This window comes from Dasypus novemcinctus, chromosome 9 (assembly GCF_030445035.2).
Source record: "Dasypus novemcinctus isolate mDasNov1 chromosome 9, mDasNov1.1.hap2, whole genome shotgun sequence".
Lineage (NCBI taxonomy): Eukaryota > Metazoa > Chordata > Mammalia > Cingulata > Dasypodidae > Dasypus > Dasypus novemcinctus.
The window spans coordinates 86,191,959-86,209,315 of NC_080681.1; the positions used below are offsets into that span (position 1 = coordinate 86,191,959).

General features: G+C 47.2%; 1 protein-coding gene and 1 long non-coding RNA gene across 3 annotated transcripts; one reads left to right on the forward strand and one right to left on the reverse strand.

Moving 5' to 3' along the window:
- Nucleotides 1-373: 373 nt before the first annotated feature.
- On the forward strand, nt 374-16,420 carry CYP4A11 (cytochrome P450 family 4 subfamily A member 11). Of its 2 annotated transcripts, XM_058303630.2 has the most exons (13): nt 381-687; nt 4,162-4,303; nt 5,101-5,145; nt 5,617-5,744; nt 8,086-8,210; nt 8,536-8,690; nt 9,151-9,257; nt 9,341-9,531; nt 9,631-9,764; nt 11,790-11,854; nt 11,999-12,075; nt 15,273-15,462; nt 15,813-16,420. In XM_058303630.2, exons 1-12 carry the CDS (start codon nt 493-495, stop codon nt 15,439-15,441), a joined length of 1,533 nt encoding a protein of 510 aa, XP_058159613.1. In that variant the 5' UTR covers nt 381-492; the 3' UTR covers nt 15,442-15,462; nt 15,813-16,420. The 2 variants fall into 2 exon arrangements, with proteins under 2 accessions (XP_058159614.1, XP_058159613.1); XM_058303631.2 differs by lacking the exons at nt 11,790-11,854; nt 11,999-12,075; nt 15,273-15,462; nt 15,813-16,420 and adding an exon at nt 10,486-11,783 and having other exon boundaries at nt 374-687.
- Nucleotides 1,131-1,568, reverse strand: LOC139439675 (uncharacterized). Its single transcript, XR_011649674.1, has 2 exons — nt 1,368-1,568; nt 1,131-1,226 (listed from the first exon to the last, which is right to left on the reverse strand). It is a non-coding gene; the product is annotated as an uncharacterized lncRNA (long non-coding RNA).
- Nucleotides 16,421-17,357: the final 937 nt, after the last annotated feature.

Below are 17,357 nucleotides of genomic sequence, written 5' to 3' on the forward strand. Positions count from 1 at the left end.
GGCAACTGCTGCAGGCAAGTTTGGAGGCAGTGATGAAATCTAATCCTAACTTGGACTGTCAATAGTTGTTTTACTCTGGCCATATGACTTTACTTCTCTCTCAGTCTTTACCTTTAAAATTAGGGTAATGATAAAATCAACCCTGCCTGCAGAACATTTGGTAAATACTGTGAATTCCCTGAAGTCAGGGATCATGTCTGTTTTGCTTCCAGCTGTGTGCCAGCACCTAACACTCTATCCAGCACACAGTAAGTTCTCATTAAATATTTGTTGAGGAAACAAGAGGAGAAATTGAGTATGTACACAGGCATTGTCACTGCCAATTGATAAAGCTTTCTCCACTTTTTCCTAAAGTGGATTTTCCACTGTCACTCAACTCTGATAGCTGAGTGCTAAACTCTGCCCTCATTGCTTCACCCTGCCCACAGGTAGGCAGGGCAATCCTTCCTGAACTCAGGCAGGGGCTGTCAGCCATCCAGAAGCAGCTGCACCATGAGGGTCTCTGTGCTGAGCTGCACCAGATTCCTGGGCAGTATCTATGGGCTCCTCCAAGTGGTCGCCCTGCTTAGCCTGGTTCTGTTATTGCTCAAGGCAGTCCAGTTCTACTTGCACAGGCGATGGCTACTCAAAGCTGTCCAGCAGTTCCCGTCACCTCCCTCCCACTGGCTCTTTGGACACAAGCAACAGGTAGGAAAGAGTGGATGAGGGGATTGGGAGGGCAGGGAGGGCCAGGGTTGCTTAGCAACCTGGGGTTGCTCAGGACAGAATGCTAGGCAAGTCCATCAGACAAAGTGTTCTTTTTTTTTTTTTTAATTTTATGTATTTTTTTAAATTCATTTTTTAAAAAAATATTACATTCAAAAAATATGAGGTCCCATTCAACCCCACCGCCCCCACCCCCCACTGCCCCCACAGCAACACTCTCCCCCATCATCATGACACATCCATTGCGCCTGGTAAGTACATCTCTGGGCATCGCTGCACCCCATAGTCAATGGTCCACATCATGGCCCACACTCTCCCACGTTCCATCCAGTGGGCCCTGGGGCAAAGTGTTCTTATGTGATCGACCCCTGGCCTCCAAGGAAAACCCAGCTCACCTCTCAGGTCTCATTTCCTCACTCCCAGTGATGAGGAGCTCACGCGCTCAAGAGATGCGCCTTCTTGGTCTTACTCGGCTCTGTCAGATACTGCCTTCTGTCAACCTGAAGTCTGTCCTGGCAACCCTGCACAGTTGAAGGAAAATGGTTGCTCCTTCCTCAGTCTCCTCTTGAAGCTGAGCACTCCCAAGAGCCTCAGTTGCTCTCAAAGAACAAGGCTAGATGCTTCCCTACCCCAGTTACTTAATTTCATCCTCTCTGACTTACTCTGCATTGGCTCAGGAACACAGAAATCAGTTTGCAGGAATCCTCTCTGTGGGGTTCAAGGTGTGTGGAGGAGACAGTCACAACATCTAAGAAGCCTTCTAAAGGTGGGTGGGTGATCTTATGGGTGGGGAACCAACTGTCTGTTAGCCTGGGACTGGATGATTTTCTACAATGCCAGGCTTTCAGTGCAAAACCGTGGCAGGGGAGGCTCCAGGATGGCCCCCAGGTGAGGGGCATTGACATTTGAGTTGTGACACAACAGGGTCTGTTTACTCACCTTCTCTCCCCTCCCCCACACCCCTGACCGGGAGCTCCCTGGGGCTGGCATGTCATGCCCTCTGTGTACCCCAGCACCCAGCACAAGTGTGTGCAGTGGCAGAAAGGAGGAGGCAAAGGAACAGTTTCCAGGCTGGGGGACAGACAATGCCTGCCTATCCCACCACTGGCAGCACAGAGGGCTGAGGGCTCAGATTAAGGCAAGGGGACCACACAGAGAGGGGCTCACCAAGGGTTTTGGACTGAACACATATTGTAAAGAGATGGGGGCTTGCAGAGAGCGGAGGCCTCTTTATCTCAGAAAAGATGGCGTAGTGATTAAAGGCGGAGAAGAGCCAGAACAGAACTATTAAATCTACCAGTGGGAAACAGTCAAAGCTGAGTGTGATCATGCAAATTTTTTCACTAATGACTACCAAGCTATTTGTTTATTTTTAGAAATTGTGACCTTTAGTTTGATGCAGTTGTCACTAGCTGAATGATGCCCCTTTCTGAACTATATTTGACATAAGGAACCACTGAAAACTCTTCCAGTGACTTTCCCATTAGGCTGAGGGCCATCAGATGATTTGTAGGCTTACTAAGTAGAGCATTTCTATTAACAGAAACAATGCTATTCATTGAGAGATTGGGTCATCTCTCAATTTCTGCTGTACTAATCACAATTGTAGGCAAAATTTTTCAGCTCTCGTAGTACATTCTGAGACTTTTTTCTATGTTCAATACTTCTATTACTGGCTAAGTCATCAATTCAAATGATACATGCCATTAGGTTGAACCTAATCTTTCAAGTCAATTAACAGGGGATAGAGTATGGCAGTGAGGCATGTGGGCTCTATTTCCAAGCTACGAGGTTCACTTAACTTCAAATATCTTCTCTATGCCTCAATGTTTTCATCTGTAAAATGGAGGTAATGACAATAATTATAGTACTCAAGTGACTTGTTATAAACTTAGAATGGTGCCTGGCACAGAGCAAAAATCACAATCACACTAGCTATAATTTGCATCAATAAAAATAATATTATTGTCTGTGAGAGATGAGCATTTGGTAGGCTTAATTCACTCCATTAAATAGGAGTGAAATCCGACAGGGATTCTAGAAAGGAGAAACTACAACTGTGGCATTGAAATAGCCCCCAAACAGTCTCCACAGCCTTAGTACATGGTAAGTCCCCAATAAGTATCAGTTGAATGAACAATTGATTTTGTAAATGTGTGGTATGAATGAGTGAGAGACTCAGAATTCCAGCAGCTCTCTACCTGATGGTTCTGCCCCTTCTAGAATGCTGGCTGCCTCCTGCCCTTGCTGCTTGAGACTCCCTGATGCCCCAGACTTCTTTTCTTTTTCTTAGGATTACTAAGTATACTCTTAGTTAATAAAAGAATATATCTATCATTTGCAATAAGAATTTTAATGGATTCTCTCATTCACTCTCCTACATGTATTCATTTATTCCTTCATTCATATATTCATTCCTTTTTTTTGTTAAAAAAATATATATATACTCCTTTGAGTTATACTCTCTGCTGGGCTCTAAGAAAACAGAGAGGACAGCCAACACAATTAGAGCACACTGAGATGAAATGTAATAGAGGAACATCCAGGGAGTGTGGGGAGCCCGGAGGAAGGACACTTTGAGGTCAGTAGGATTGGGTTTAAACACAGCTCACTTGGGGAATATCATCTAACCTCGGTTTCTTCATTCTTCCGTAAAACCGGATAGAGCAATAATTCCTACCTGACCACAGGCTTTCAGTGAGGATTACATAATGTAAATCTGTGAAGAGTTGTGTACACTGTGGATCAATCCCTGAACAACAACTTTGTATAAAGTTCTGTAAGCAGTTCTGAGGAAAGTCCATAACTCAGCCCAAGATGGGGGCAGAATTTGTCCGCAGGCCAAGAGACTAGATAAGAAGTCAGATGTTATGGGTTGAATTGTGTCCACCACCAAGATAGGGTGATGTTCTAACCCCTAGTACCTATTTAGAAGTAGTCTTTGCAAATGTAATCAAATTAAGATGAGGTCATACTAGATTAGGGGACCAGAAATCCAAAATGACTGGTGTCTTTATAAAAAGAGGAAAATTTGTACATAGACACAGATGGACACAGGGAGAATGCCATGTAAGGACAGGGAAAGAGAGAGGAGTGCTGTGTTCACAAGTCAAGGAATGTTAAAGATTGCCAGTCAAGACCAGAAGCTTGGAAAGGGTGGGAGGAAGCTTCTCCTAGAGCCTTCAGAGAGCACTGTTCTGCTGATGCCAGGATTTCCCATGTCTAGGTTCCAGAAATATGAGAGAATAAATTTCTGTTGTTTTAAGTTCCCGAGTTTTTAGTATTTTGTTCCAGCAGCCCTAGAAAACTAATACACTGGATCATCAAAAACAATTCCAAACCCCTAAAGTCTGCTGAGAGATCCAGAACCACTCACCCTGTGGCTGGCTATACCCACACTCCAAACACCAGACCTAAATGAAAGTATTTATTGGTTTGTCATTTGATCCTTAATAGTTCCAAAAGGACCAGGAACTGCAACAGACTTTGAAATGGGCAGAAGAATTCCCATGTGCCCATCCGCGCTGGCTGTGGGGAAGTAGGGTCACGATCCTAGTCTACGACCCTGACTACATGAAGGTGATTTTGGGGAGACCAGGTGAGAGTGAAATCCACATCATGGCTAGCAGCTCTTCCCTTTGGGTATATGTCCCTGGGTCTGTAAAATTCCAGAAGAGAGCAGCAGCTCAACCATCGATACTTAAACACTCCTCCCAAAGCAAAATCTAGCCTAAGGCCAATTATAATTACTTAGAATTAGCTTTGTAAACAGCTATTGGAGCTGAATTCTCTCTCTCTCTCTCATTTCAAAACATGTTTATTCAGGTGAAATTCATTAAACATGAAATTCACCATTTTTAAAAGTACAATTAAGTGGCATTTGGTACATTTGAAATGTTACATGACTGACCATACCCACTGTTTATTTCCAAAACAGTTTCATCTCCCCAAAAAGAAACTGCATTGTGATGCCTGTTATGTACATTGCCCCAGAACTGACAAAATTTCTAATCTATACTGGGTTGGGTCTGGTACATCAGATTTTTACAAGTTGTGGGCCATGGGATGGCTACGCCGCCAATAACTGAAGAAAAGCCACAAGACTTCTGTCTTATTGTTTGTCAGTGAAGACATAGCCTATGTTTCTTTCCAATTCAGCATCCTAGCCCCGTAGGTGTTGTGTGGATTGTGCACTGAACCTGCCGTCCTGAGCCCACACTATCAGGACAGAGAGAGTAGGGGGTGGGAGGCAGGTAGGAGGTGGCTTGGGACAGATTGTGAGGTGACAATAATCAAGAACTGATGGCAGCCAATGGTGGGACCACAGCTGCTTCGTGGGAGTTACATTACTTGGTCCCCTCCACTCTCCTCCTAATGCCCATCCTTACCTTTCAGACCCGAAGCCTGACATTAGCTACAGGAACATTGCTCCCTGGCTTGGTATGTACATCTAAACCAGGACGGCAGACTATGCACCAGTTTGTTTTGCCAAGGGTTCTCCCTTTAGCTCACAGAAACCAACAGGCACCCAGCCACCCCCATCACCAGAACCAGCCCTGAATCAAGTCTCCTTTCTCTTCTTCCAATCTGCCTGGTCATGCTCAGCCCCTGGCACATCACGCCTCAGTTCTATCCAAATGGCTCAGCCTAACATTTACTTAAGAACCTGCATGACCAAATCCCAACTGATTACAGCCTCTAACTTGCAACTACCACAATCACATCCTTAATACCAGTCAAATTGGGAAATTCACATTCCTGAAATATACCATGTTTTTCCTGCCTTTGCACACTACTTGCCTTCCTCTGGGTTTCTTCCAAAAACCACCTTTGCTCCCTCCCAAATTGTCCCATGGTCCCTCTGATCCCATCTCCCCTGGATCCCAACATACATACCCACGCCTGGCCCAGGCTATGGCTTGCTCCTGTTGAACGGGCAGAAGTGGTTCCAGCACCGGCGGCTGCTGACTCCAGCCTTCCACTCTGATATCCTGAAGCCCTACGTGGGAATCATGGCTGACTCTGTCCGAGTGATGCTGGTGAGTCAGTGTCTCTCTCTCTCACCTACACACATCCACTCATCCCACAGACCCTGCACCCACAGCACATGTTCAGACCCAGGCCACTCTCGAACATGTGTGTCTCACAGACATCCATCACAAAATAACACCCCAGGACCACAGATACACACATCACACCCTTTGAGGTACACATACACATTTTACAAACTCAAACATCTTTGCATAGCCAGGACCTGTTTACGCTCACAGATACATACACACACTATCACCCACCCTTGATGTGCCACTGGGGCATACATTTCAGACAGTCCCAGTGGCACACATACTTAGGTTTATTAAGGCATAGCCGACAGATGCAGGCACATGCTCATATACACACATGTACATGTCCATATGCATGAGCTTTTCAACTCCTAGAAGTTTCTTTTTCATGTTGATATAAATAAATCCCTCTCCTATTTGTTAGAAAACTCCTCCAACACTTTCCAAAAAGCAGAATCCCAGATCATTACTGGGAGATGTCTCCTCAAAAGTGGGTGGGAGAGGACAGTACAACCACTAGTTCATTGTCCAAGGATGAGAAGGCCATGGCATAGAAGGAAATGCCTCTCCTCCAAAGTCCATGTTTTCAGCACTGTAGAAAGGAAGAGAAATCAATCCCCTTGGACTGCATGGACAATGGTATTAACAACTTCAGTGGCAGGGCAGACATCATAAGATTTTTTTTTATTAAGATTTTTAAAAACTTATTTATTTCCCCCCTTCCCTCCTCCCGCCTGGCTGTTTTTTGCTGTCTATGTTGTCTTCTCTTCTCATTTTCTCTCCTCTAGGATTCACCAGGATTCAATCCTGGAAACCTCTGATGGGGAAAGAGGTTCCCTCAGTTCCTGGTTTCTGCTGCACTTCACCTTGACTCTCCCCTTGACCCTCTTTTGATGCATCATCATCTTGCCACATGACTCACTTGTGTGGGCACTGGCTCACCACACCAGCACTCACGTGGGCACTGGCTTGCCACATGGGCACACTTTCTCTTCTTCTTTTTCACCAGGAGACCCCAGAGAGAACCAGGTCCTCCCATATGGTAGACAGAAGCTCTATCACTTGAGCCACATCTGCTTCACAATGTTATAAATTATTAAATTCAGCAGGGATCTGGCTTGGAGCACAGGGATTTTTGCTTGGATTTGAGCCACTCCATTGAGCGTACATTCTCAGAGACCAGGCTCAGTCATACTATCACCGCACATCAGTACTATGATTTGTTACCCAACTTGTACTCAGCAAATTATGCTGAATGAAAGGAATTTAAGTCCCTGATGTCCTATTTTTAGCCCATTTCCCATCAACCTAACCACTGAGGCTTTATCTTGCCTTGACACATATGCTCCCCAAAATTGAGGCTCTACCTGTCCCTCATGTCTAGATAGCCCTCATAGCCACTGTATTAGTCAGTCAAAGGGGTGCTGATGCAGAATACCAAAAATGGGTTGGTTTTTATAAAGAGTATTTATTTGGGGTAGAAGCTTAGTTACCAGACCATAAAGAATAATTTACTTCCCTCACCAAAATCTATTGCCACATGTTGGAGCAAGATGGCTGCTAATGCCTTCCGGTTTCAGGCTTTCTGGGTTCCTCTCTTCCGGGGGGAAGCTCTCTCTCTGGGCTCAGCTCCTTTGTTTTCTTCACAAGGTCAGCTATAGACTATTAGGTGACTGACTCTGTCTCCCCAGGGCTTGATTCTTTCTGGGCTCAGCTGCTCTGCCCCTCTCTGTGCTTACTTCCTGGGCTCTAGCTCAAAACTCCAGGATCAAGGCTCCAACATCAAAACTCCAACTAACTCCTCTGTTCTGCTGTCATGTAGTTTTATCTATGGGTCCCCACTCACCAAGGGGATGGGAACTCAACGTCCTGCTGGCAAGGCCCAATCAAAGCCCTAATTATAATTTAATCATGCCCAGGTACAGACCAGCTTACAAACATAATCCAATATCTATTTATAAACCTTATCAAACTGCCACAGCCACCATAGAGTCCTCCCATGCTCTTTGTCCCCTGAAACATTAGGTCTCCTGGACTGCTGAAAGGTAGATATCATTATAAGTTGTTCCTAAAATTCAAAACATAACTCAAAAGTATTATGAAAGGATATGCTTAACTTTATAATAAAAGTCTAAGAAGATATATATCACTTTACAAACATTAAACCTTAACTTGACACAGCACATTAGCTTAATAGAGGGAGGGATTCCCAACAGACTATCTGGAGCAACAGAAAGGAGACCTTAGCCCATTTATTAGAAGCCTTCTGGGGGAGTTGAGTAGGATCTTACATCCTACTCAACCTCTCTTACGCCAGGACAAATGGGAGAAGCTCATCATACAGAACTCGTATCTGGAGATCTTCGAACACATTTCCTTGATGACCCTGGACACCATCATGAAGTGTGCCTTCAGTCATGAGGGCAGCATCCAGGTGGAAAGGTCAGTGATGACCCTTCAACTTCAGGGTACTTGTTATAACCAATTGGCAGTAGATGAGTCTGTCCAAAGCGAGGTTCTTCCCTAAGTCCCAGGACCAAGCCTGAACTTCTGTCCAGTCAGTCCCTGACTCTTCTACAGATGAGCCCTGAACCCAGCCACAGGTCCCATAGCTACAAGCCTGGCTTATAAAGTACAGTGGGTCACAAGGTGTAAGAAGTCATGGTTGCCTCAGACCTGCTGGTCCCTGCTGACTAAGGAAGCCACATACTGCCTCCAGATGAAAGACGACCCTCCCTTCAGTCTCTTCTGCATCCTCTACCTTCAGGAAGTACCACAACTACATCCAGGCTGTTGGGGACCTGAGCAACCTGTCTTTTAGCCGTGGGAGGAATCTCTTCTACCAGAATGATGTTATCTACTGGCTGACCCCTGAGGGCCACTGGTATCAACGTGCCTGCCAGTTGGCCCATCAGCACACAGGTCCTGGTTTCTCCTCCTGGCAACTTCCCTCCTCCAGCAAAGCCCAGCCCAAAGGAGCTGCCCTGAAAATTCCAACAGAGTCAGGGACTCTCAGGGACCCTGTAGGCCCTGGTAGAGACCCACACTGGGTACTGCTCTGGGACAGGTGCTTGGCACTAAGCTATTGGGGTGCCACCCTGTCCCAGGGGGTCATATTCATCATCATGTTTGGTGATGGTTGAGTGAGACCCTATCCCAGGGGGCTTTAAGCAGAGGCTTATTGAGGGGAGTCCTGATCAGAATCAAATGGTACTAAGCACCCCTATAACGCACATGCCCAATCCCACACTCTTCCAGAACACCATCTCCTTCAGACCTGGCTCCCAGATTGGGTCAGGTGGGATAGACGGGGCTACTATGCATGTCTGTGGCTGGTATACCCACAGCTCTGGGCTCTGACTGGTAACTACTGTTGAGGCAGACCGAGTGACCAAGCAGAGGAAGGCTCGCCTGCAGGAGGAGGGTGAGCTGGAAAAGATCAGGAAGAAGAGGCACTTGGACTTCTTGGACATGCTCCTCTTTGCCAAAGTGAGTATGGGAGATGTCTGAGGCTTCTTCCAGAAGACCAGAGACCAGGGCAAACCCTGCCTCTCTCATCGGCCTTCCCTCAGATGGAAAATGGAAGCAGCTTGTCTGACAAGGATCTTCGTGCTGAAGTGGACACATTCATGTTTGCGGGCCACGACACCACAGCCAGTGGTTTCGCCTGGATCCTCTATGCCTTGGCCACCCACCCCCAGCATCAGCAGAGGTGCCGGGAGGAGATCCAGAGCCTTCTGGGGGATGAAACCTCCATCACATGGTGAGTGCTTAAGAGATGGGAGAACCCTGTCCTCTCTATGTTAGAGAAGCCCCTGGTCTGCCTGACCCTGGCTACCCTTCAGGCTGGGCTTCGTTTCAGGGACCACCTGAACAAGTTGCCCTATACCACCATGTGCATCAAGGAGGCGCTGCGAATCTACCCACCAGTGCCAAACATTGGCAAACAACTCAGCAAGCCCATCACCTTCCCTGATGGACGCTCTTTACCCAAAGGTATGAACTTCACCACACCATCTATCTACTCTACAAGGACACATGGAAGATGTGGGATATCCATGTGTCTTTGAGCAGTACCTGACCTCTCTGGGTCAGTTTCTGATCAATAAAATGGATACTTAACTTTGTAGTTACCATGAGGTGTATGAAGGCCCTGCAGAGAGCTGCCCCACAGCAAAAGTTCAAAAAATATCAGTTCTCTTCCCTTTTCATAAAGTGCATTGTCATTGTAGGAGGTTGCCATAAATGAGCTGTAAGAGCCTGGATTAGTCAGCCAAAGGGGTGCTGATGCAAAATACCGGCAATCTGTTGGCCTTTATAAAAGGAATTTATTTGGGATAGGAGCTTACAGAGAGCAGACCATAAAGCATAATTTACTTCCCTCACCAAAGTCTATTTCCACATGTTGTAGCAAGATGGCTGCTGATGTCTGCCAGGGTTAAGGCTTCCTGATCCTCTCTTCCCAGAGAGGTCTTGCTTCTCTCTGGACTCAGGTCTTCTGTTTTCTCCACAAGGCCAGCTGTAGTCTATGAGGCTTTCTAGGCTTTGCCTCTCTCCACAAGGTCAGCTGTAGACTTTCAGACAAACGGCTCTGTCTCTCTCCCTGGGGTTTGTAACATATCTAAGGAGCCATTTCTATTCCTCTGTGTTCTTCTCCTAGCTCAGATCCTCTCTTTCTGGGGCTTACTTCTCTTTCCTCTGTGTGCTTACTTCCCAGGGCTCCAGCTCAAGACTCCAGCATCAAACTCCAAATCAAACTCCAACATCAAAATCTTCAACTCTCTTTTTTTGTCATATCTTTTATCTGTGAGTTTCCACCCACCAAGGGGCAGGAACTCAACACACTACTGACGTGGCCCAATCAAAGCCCTAAACATAATTTAATCACACCCAGGTACAGATCAGCTTATAAACATAATCCAATATCTATTTTTGGAATTCATAACTATATCAAACTGCTACAGAGCCTTTTCAATTGCAGGGGACTAAGATCCTAAGCTTCTAATATTCTCCAGGGCTAACATTCCATTATCTTAAAATACTGTGGCCTTAGGACACTAGAGTTAAATACAATTTGGTGACCCCGACATTCTTTGGTTCTAACATTCTATGCTCTAGTACCTGACTCCAAGGGTAGGGACATAGGAGCTAATCCTGTCTTGTCACATTTTTTTTTAATATTCCATGTTTGATGAACTATCTGGGAAACTTCTTTGCAAAAATGCAAAGAAGCATACACACGATGGTTTATGAGATGATGATTCAATCCCTGGTATCTTCTCCACAAGGACATGTTAGCTTCTGGATGTGCCCTCAACACTTTAGCCCTAAAATCCTAATTCCTTGAGGTGTGGAATTCTGGAGAGAATCTGAGAGGGGCAAAGAATGATGTGGTTCTTTCCTTATGGGGCTTCTAAGTACCTGAGGGAAATCAGGGAACACGGTGTCATGGGTCAGATGTGTTCCAATCTTTAAGGAGCCTCAGGCTGATGGCAGAGGGCAGCTGATGACCATTTCTGAGACTACAGCATGGTGGAGGCTGATCATTGGCTCAGCTCTCATGAGGTTTGAATCCCAGTCCTGCCACATCCTACCTGTAGGGTTCTGGGCAAGTTGCCTAGCCTCTCTAGCCTCTCTGAGCTTAACTGCCTTCAGAAAAATAGAGATATAAGAGCATCATCCTTGGAGACTGGTTCTGAAGGTTAAGTATTCCACACTGGCTCATGGGATGCCCTTAGTCAACCTGAGTTTCTGCAAACAGTAAGCCTCTGCTTCTTCCTTGCTTCCTCCCTTGGCTTCACGATTTTCTGTTCCTTGCCTGCACACTCTTGCTTTGCTATGCCCAACCTACCTCCCTTGCAGGAGGATTTTCCCACTCACATTGAGGGCAAGTGGCTCTAATCTGAGGTAGGACAGGAAGGCATTTCCTGCATCCATATCTGCCCTGCTGTGCTGTAGACGCAGGACCCCACCCCATAGACATACTAAGTCTTCTCTCTGTCTCCCTTACTTGCTCTGCAGGAATCTTACTTAAGTTGTCCATTTACACCCTTCACCACAACCCCAAGGTGTGGCCGAACCCAGAGGTATGGTGGCCCTGGGAGGAGGGAATGGGGTGATCTCTAAAGACCAACACCTGCCCCTCCCCCCACCTCCGGGAGTCCTTCTTCCTCCGGGGTTGGAAGGAGGGGTTTGGACCCTGGATGCTCTGGCCCTGGTACTCTCTGCAGGTATTTGATCCTTTCCGGTTTGCACCTGGTGCTGATCGACACAGCCATGCTTTCCTGCCCTTCTCAGGAGGATCAAGGTGAGGCATCCTGCATGTGGTGATGGTGGAGGGGGCTCGCTGGTGCACACCTGATGTTTGAGATCTCCTTGTTCAACTGTGGCTTCTGTGGCTATGCCTTGTTCATGTCAGTGTTTGTGGGGAAAGAGGCCCTGCTGTGTTTCCATGTACAAAAGAAGGTCGAGTTTCAGGGCATGCCATGGAGACTTGGCACCCACTGCCCTTTCCCAATGGCCAGCTGCATCCAGTGTGAGTGGGTTTTCCAAAGTTCAGTGTATTCTGCTGTTTTCCTGACTTTAGGACTGTGATAGCTAGGAATTAGAATTTCTTGTGTATTTAAAATTCCAAGTGTTATACTTTTCTCAATCGTTAGGCACCTTAGTGGATTTCTTTCTTCCACGCATTATCAATGCAGTCCACTGCCTTTTCTACTTAGGTCACCAATCTGCCACCTCACTGCATCAAATGAATTTTTGCATGGGTTTCAAATCACAGATGCCTTGTTTGTCTCTACTGTTCAATTTGAAAGAAGTTTTGCACCAGTTTGAGTCTTCTCTATGTTCTAGTCTATTCCAACCCCTCCTCCCCCGCGCCATGGTTATTGTTCACATAACCATGACAGATTTCCCAGTTGGAAAAATTATTCATATGAATAAGTGTGTGTGTTGGGGGGGGGCAGGCGGGAGGGAGCAGGGAATAAGGGTGATGGCTTTTAAAGAAATCCCAGAAAAACATATAATTTGAAGGGTTATTGGTATATAAAATATAAAACATACTTGAAATAGTAATTTGGTTGTGCTGCACAAGTACATCTGAAATGGCTGCTATGAAAACTGTCAAAAGCTGCTTTAAAAATCCTGTGAAATGCAAATTGCCATAAATTTCATATTTAATAGAAAAAATTTTCTGATTCCATAAATGCACTGCATTCTTCAATTGGTGAATCTACTTTCATAGGATAAGACTTAAGCAAAATGTGCTCCACAGATTAGCTTTCCAGGAATTATTTTCCCCAAAATTAATTCTTCCTACTAGACATTGGTTGCAAATTAAGTTACTACCACTAGAAGGCAGTAGAAACCTTGGGTTGCAAAATTACTGGATCAAAACTAATGCTTATTTTCTTCCATTTTATTTTAGTCTATTAATTTAATTCTATTTTAAAGTATTTATTAAGCCTGTACTTTGTGTGCCAAGTCCTGTACTGGGAGATGGGATCACAGAGATGAAAGACACTGCTTTTGCCTCTATAAGAGTTTTCAGTCAAGAACAGAAATGCGTTATATAGAAATAAATAATTGTAGCTCAAGACACACCTCCCTTCCTCCCTCCCTTCCTTCTTTCCTTCTTCTAACTCATTCACTCATTGAGCAGTTAATAATGAGTGGTCCCATGTTTCTGGCACTGTCCAAGGCACTGGACTGTGCTATATCCTTGAATAAATTACTAAAGGCTACTTGGGGGACACGGGAGGAAAAGGGACAGCTGGGAGAGGAGATGAAGGGAGGCTGTTCATTGAAAATGAGCCTTGAAGATGTGGAGGGCAGAGGTGGGGCAGGGTGTTCTCAGCCATGACTACCACATGAGCTTCAGCCTGGTGGCAGAGCTGGACAGGTAGGAGGTGGGTAAGGAAGCAGCCTGGAGAGGGCTTTGAAAGCCAGCTGAGGCATGTGGGTGCTGCCCTGCCTGCAAATGAGAGCATTGGAGGGGCTGAGCAGAGCCATGGCAGGGTGCATGGAGGGGAGGCAGGGAGACCCGAAAAGTCCAGGCGAGAAGACTGAGGGATGGCAAGGAGGGGGCATTTCTGGAGTAGAATTAGAAGGTCACAGAAGCTGGCTGGCTGAGGGCATGAGGGGGAGGCAGGAGTCTGGGACGCAGGTGGCACAACAGGCGGAGCAGTCCAGGAGCCCCGTTCGACCCCTCCGGAGGATGCAGGTGGGCAGGGGAAACAGGGAGGGAGACAAACATGTAGGGAGCCTGGAGAAAGGCACAAACCTCTGATGGCCCTACACCACCCATCTTTTCCTCTCTGAGGACCTGGAGCCTGTGTGTCCCCTTGATGGTGAGGCATGAGTGTGGCCCACCTGCTCCCCCAGTCCCCCGCACAGTGACCTCCAGTTATAGAGCCAGAAACTGTTTGTGAAGGCAATGAACACATCGATGATTAACATTTTAGAATAATTCATTGCATTAGCCTCTGGCTTAGAGCAGCGCTCTTTGCCAGACGATTTCGAAGCTTCTTCTTAGCAGAGACCTTCATAAAATGATGGGGCATTTTTATTTTCCTCTGAACATAAGTTCATTCATTTAGCAAACATAACTGAGTAACTACCATGGGCCAGGTGGGATTTGGGCCAGAGAGAGAGGAGTTGCCTTTACACCATGGCTGAAGTGCCCACACAGAAGAGAAAAAGCACCATCTAAATCCCACATGTCCCCGTGAGAGTGGTCTAACCCAGCCCTTCTCAAACAGATTCCAAGAGAGAACCACGAGTAATGCCCTAAGGCGGTCAAAGGATGTAAAAGATTAATTTCTCCCCTCTGCATCTAAAATGGCCTAGCTTATGCCATGCTAGAATAAAGAAACTGGTCCCTCAAGTTGTTTTCTGTTGAGTTTAGATTTCTTAGAGAACCCCAACTGAGAGAGCCTGTAAGTCACAAACCCTTGCTCTACTTTCCTTTCTTCATGCTCTTCCTTCTGCCTTCAATGCCTTTATCCCCTGGAGAATTCCGTCACGTCCTTCAAAGCCCAGATCAAGTGTCCTCTCCTTTGGGAATCTATCCTTTCCACTGGTCCCATAGCTACTAATCAGATTAGTAGCCTATTTTGAGCCCCACAAACCCCCGGCTTCCCTGTGGCAAGGAACCAAACAGGAAAAAAGGAAGTCAGTTAGTGGGCTTGGATCTCTGTGGGCTAAGGAGGCCGAATTGGGGAGGTGGGGGCGGTTGGAGATGGGGGAGGGGATGTTGCTGAGAGCAGAAGTGGAGTTAAATGCTAGGACTTTCAAAGTGATAGGATTTCTCAAAGACCAGCAAGAAAGGATGAAGAAAGTCTTGAGGGTAGAACTGTGTGTGACTTGTACGCAGAGGGACTGGCAGCTGGGCCACATCCAGGAGGCCTCTAAGGTCCAGCCCCGGGCTGGGACTCAGCAGCCAATGCCAGCCCAGCTCAGAGCAGGACCTGAGGCTGCTTCTCTTCGGCTTTCCCGCCGGCTCAGGAATTGCATTGGGAAGCAGTTTGCCATGCAAGAGCTGAAGGTGGCTGTGGCCCTCACCCTGCTCCGCTTTGAGCTGACGCCAGACCCCAACAGGGTCCCTGTTCCCATAACAAGACTTATCTTGAAGTCCAAGAATGGGATCCACCTGCATCTGAAGAAGCTCCTCTAACTGTAGCGAGGACAAGGACAGGTGCATACCATCTATTTTGCTCTGAGGCCCCCTGCCTGGCTGCCCATCCTACTGTTTTCTGTCTGTTCACCTGCCTGCCTGGCAGATCTCCTGCCTCCTGTCCACCAGCTTGTCTGCACTTCTCTCTGTCCACCTTTCTCCAGGCTCCCTATCTGTTTATCTCCCTCCCTGTTTCTCCTGCCCACCTGCATCTCTGCCTGTCCACCAACTCCTGATCACCTGCCTGCCCTCCAGCCTGATTATCAACCTGTCTTTTTTCCCTTCTGTCCCTGTATTTGTTTCCTGTTGCTGGTATCATGAAAGACCATGAATTTATTGGCTTAACCCAATGCAAACTTACTATCTTACAGTTCTGGAGGTCAGAAGTCCAGGAGGAGTTTCACCAGGCACAAACCAAGGCATCAGCAGGGCCACATCATTCCCTCCAGAGATTCTAGGGGAGACTTCCTTTCTTGCCTTTTCCAGCTTCCAGAGCTCCAATCCTTGCATTCCTTGCCTCCTGGCCCCTTCCTGCATCTTCCAGTCAGCAGCTTCCTCATTTCTATCATGTTGCTGTCTTTAAATGATCCTGTCCTTTACATGGACTCTTGAGATTTTATGGGACCTTCTCAGATAATCCAGGCTAATCTCCCCATCTCAAGATCTTTAATAAAGATTTTTTTGTTGTTGTTTTTGAGGATGAGGTACCAGGGATTGAACCCTGGACCTTATGCATGTGAAGCAGATGCTCAACCACTGAGCTACACTGGCTCTGCTAAGACTTTAATGAAATCGAACCTTCAAAGTCATTTTGCCATATAAGGTCACATGTTCACAAGTTCCAGGGACCTTTATTCAGCCCACCTCAGTCTGATTGTCTCCTGATCAATCCACCTGAATATGTCCTACACATTTATCTCCACCCATTTGTCATTCACATGTTCTTCTCCCTGGAATAAAGTTCACAATGTCTCAAGGAGCATCGGTCTTCCTTCAAATGGAGTGGACGGGGAGAAGCGGGAGAGAGATGATGGAAGAAAGACAGAGAAGAGAAATCCCTTCTGAGGCAGAGAAGGGAGTAAAATCCGCTCTGTGGAGCAGCTCACGGCCCCTACCTCCTGTCCCACAGGGCAGCCCCTTGGCAGCCCGTGCAGCTGGCCACTGCCTTGAGGACTAGGCCGTCCTCAAGCCTGCTCATGCTCGGTGATTACTTGGGCGCTGGTCCTCCTGCTTCCAGCCCAGGCCTCATTTGCACTCCTGCCCGGTTCCCTGGGCCAGTGTCCCTGCTTCCAGCAGCCTCTCTCAGCTGGGTCCTCCCTTCTTGCTGGTTCTCAGCACAGGCCCCCCAGGCTTGCTCGGGGACCTGGGTCATAGACAGGCCTCCCTAGTGCCCTCTGCCTGCTGTGCAATGCCATGTCTGTCTCCTGGAAGGGGCTTCTCCCCAGTTTATGCCTGCAGCCAACACTCCCTCCCAGTCCCTGGCGTCCTGGCCCTCAGCATTTCACTGGCCCAGTGGAGCCCTGCTCTGAGAAGGCAGGAGAGGGACAAGCAGGCTGGACACTCACTGCTTGACCCAGGTCCTGGGGCAGGAGAGTGAGCCTGGGTACTCCCTGGGCAGGAGATTTGGCAGGTGCCTGGTATCAGAAGGTGCAGAGGGCTCAGACTGACCCAGATGCAGGGAGCACCCAACAATGGGAGCTCAGAATTCTGGGGGCAGGCCATGGGCACATGCTCTAACCACAGGATTCCACAGGAGGGGGGACAGTACCTAGAAGTGACCCCACTGATTACAGGAAATGGCAAGGCCCAGGCTGAGGTCACACCCACATGCAGCCACCATCACGCACACAGGAAGATATGGGCAGCCCACACCTGCTCGTGCCTCGGCACATAATCCACACACCACGCAAACACAT